Here is a 2479-nt window from a genome sequence, read left to right on the forward strand (position 1 = left end):
CCCGCTCCCCCGAATCCAGGCGAGGATGTTTTTAGGGAAGGGGAGGCCTGTGGATTCCTTGGACTCCCTGCAAACCTGAGGATGAATCCCGGTGTTTTGGTTACAGCTTGTCCTTGGCTTCGGAGGGACGGGAGAAAAGGAGGGGAAAGGGCGGAATGGGAATGTGCGGAACGAGACGGGATCGGGGCGTCAATAATTCCAAAATCCAGCTGTGCCCACAGGATAAAGCCTGGATTTCCCAATCCACGGATAACGGGATACCAGGAGAGGTAAGAAGAGGCTCCGAAGTGCAGCTCCCACCCGGTTTCCCCACTCCCCCAAATCCAGGCGAGGATGTTTTTAGGGAAGGGGAGCCTGTGGATTCCTCGGGCTCCCTGCAAACCTGAGGATGAATCCCGGTGCTTTGGTTACTGCCGGTCCTCGGCTTCGGAGGGACGGGAAAACAGGAGGGTGGGTAGGGAAAAGGGCGCAACAGGAATGTGCGGAACGAGACGGGATCGGGGCGTCAATAATTCCAAAATCCAGCTGTGCCCACGGGATAAAGCCTGGATTTCCCAACCCCACGGATAGCGGGATACCAGGAGAGGTAAGAAGAGGCTCCGAAGTGCAGCTTGTTGCGTTCAGACTCGGCTGTTCCCGATCAAAAATCCCGGATTCCCGAGGCGGCTCCGGGTCACTTGTACAGGGCCATTTTGGGGCTCTGGAACAGGTACATGTAGGCGTCACAGAAGAGCCTTTTGGCCACTCCATCCATATCCCGAGGCTGCTCCAGGGCCAGCCCAGCCAAGGGCAATTCCAGGTATTTGGCGACCTCCGGGCACAGCGTCACCGCCGGAATGTTGAAGCCACTTTCGCCACCTACGGCAGGGAAAAGGAGGGAAGGGCCGGCTCAGATCCCGAGGGATGAGCTCCGGCAGCTCCAGGAGATCCCGTCACGCTCGACAGCGGAGAGACCTGGAGGCCAAAAGCACTGGAAGAGGTTGGATGAGGGGAGAACATCCACGTTCCAGGGCCTAAAGGGGCTCCAGGAGAGCTGGAGAGGGAATTGGGATGAGGGATGGAGGGACAGGACACAGGGAATGGCTTCCCAGGGTTAGATGGGATACTGGGAAGGAATTCTTCCCTGGGAAGGTGGGGAGGGGCTGGAATGGAATTCCCAGAGAAGCTGTGGCTGCCTCATCCCTGGAAGTGTCCAAGGCCGGGTTGGAGCAACCTGGGATAGTGGGAGGTGTCCCTGCCCATGGAAAGGGGGTTGGAATTCCCTGACCTTCAAAAATTCCCTTCCAACCCAAACCATTCCATGATTCCATGATAAGAACAAAGTGGGAAGGACAGGAGAACAATCCATGCCCAGCTGGGACTGGATTTAAATCCCTGTGTTTGAACGTAGCCAGAGGATGGAATCACCTGGAAGAACTCCCACCTTGGCCTGGCCATGGATGGAAGCTCCTGGAAGAACTCCCACCTTGGCTTGGCCACACTTTTCTCTGGAATCTAATTCAATGGGAGCAAGATCCAGAGAAAGACTAAACTGGACAGGGAATTTCAGAGGGAAAAGGTGGACTTATTTGAATGTATCCAGAGGATGGAAGCACCTGGAAGAACTCCCACCATGGCTTGACCATGGATGGAAGCACCTGGAAGAACTCCCACCTTGGCTTGGCCACACTTTCCTCTGGAGTCTAATTCAATGGGAGCAAGATCCAGAGAGAGACTAAACTGGGCAGAGAATTCCAGAGGGAAAGGGGGTGCTGAGCAGTTTCCGGGAGCTTCCCAAATCCCGGTGCTCACCGTGCCGGTCGGCCATGCTGTCGAAGAACATCCAGTGCTCCTTCCCGGGGCCGTACTTGACGAAGGCCACGTAGTGACTGGTCTCGATGCAGAGCACAGCAAAGAGCTCCAGCTTCTCCCGAGGGATCGGCTGCCTCCGCCGGGAATTCCACCGCTGGAATTCCTTCGGGATGTGCAGCCGCGTCGGTTTGTGCGCCTTGCGTCGGTGGTGGGAGTGAACCTGAGGGAGGGGACAGGATGATCCTGAGGGGATGGGAATGATCCTGAGGGGATGGGAATGATCCTGAGGGAGGGGATGGGAATGATCCTGAGGGGATGGGAATGATCCTGTGGGAGGGGATGGGAATGAAGCTGATGGAAGGGATGGGAATGATCTTGAGGGAGGCGACAGGAATGATCCTGAGGGAGGGGATGGAAATGATCCTGAGGGAGGGGATGGGAATGAACCTGAGGGAAGGGATGGGAATGAAACTGAGGGAGGGGATGGGAATGATTCTGAGGGAGAGGATGGGAATTATCCTGAGGGAGGGGATGGGAATGATCCTGAGGGAGGGAATGGGAATGATCCTGAGGGAGGGGATGGAAATGATCTTGAGGGAGGCGACAGGAATGACCCTGAGGGAGGGGACGGGAATGATCCTGAGGGGATGGGAATGATCCTGAGGGAAGGGATGGGAATGATCCTGAG

At 56.4% G+C, this 2479-nt stretch overlaps 1 protein-coding gene across 1 annotated transcript in view; it reads right to left on the reverse strand.

The window, feature by feature from the left end:
- Positions 1 to 335: 335 nt before the first annotated feature.
- The window catches only part of LOC113981215 (ubiquitin carboxyl-terminal hydrolase CYLD-like), a gene marked incomplete at its 5' end in the record, with an annotated part of 15129 nt that continues 12985 nt past the window's right edge, over positions 336 to 2479 (reverse strand). Inside the window, 2 exon segments of the mRNA XM_027708504.1 lie at positions 336 to 858; positions 1792 to 2011. Of these exon segments, the coding sequence (XP_027564305.1) occupies positions 674 to 858; positions 1792 to 2011 (405 nt within the window).

This window comes from Neopelma chrysocephalum, unplaced genomic scaffold (assembly GCF_003984885.1).
Source record: "Neopelma chrysocephalum unplaced genomic scaffold, ASM398488v2 Primary Assembly neopelma1_96261, whole genome shotgun sequence".
Taxonomy (NCBI): Eukaryota; Metazoa; Chordata; class Aves; order Passeriformes; family Pipridae; genus Neopelma; species Neopelma chrysocephalum.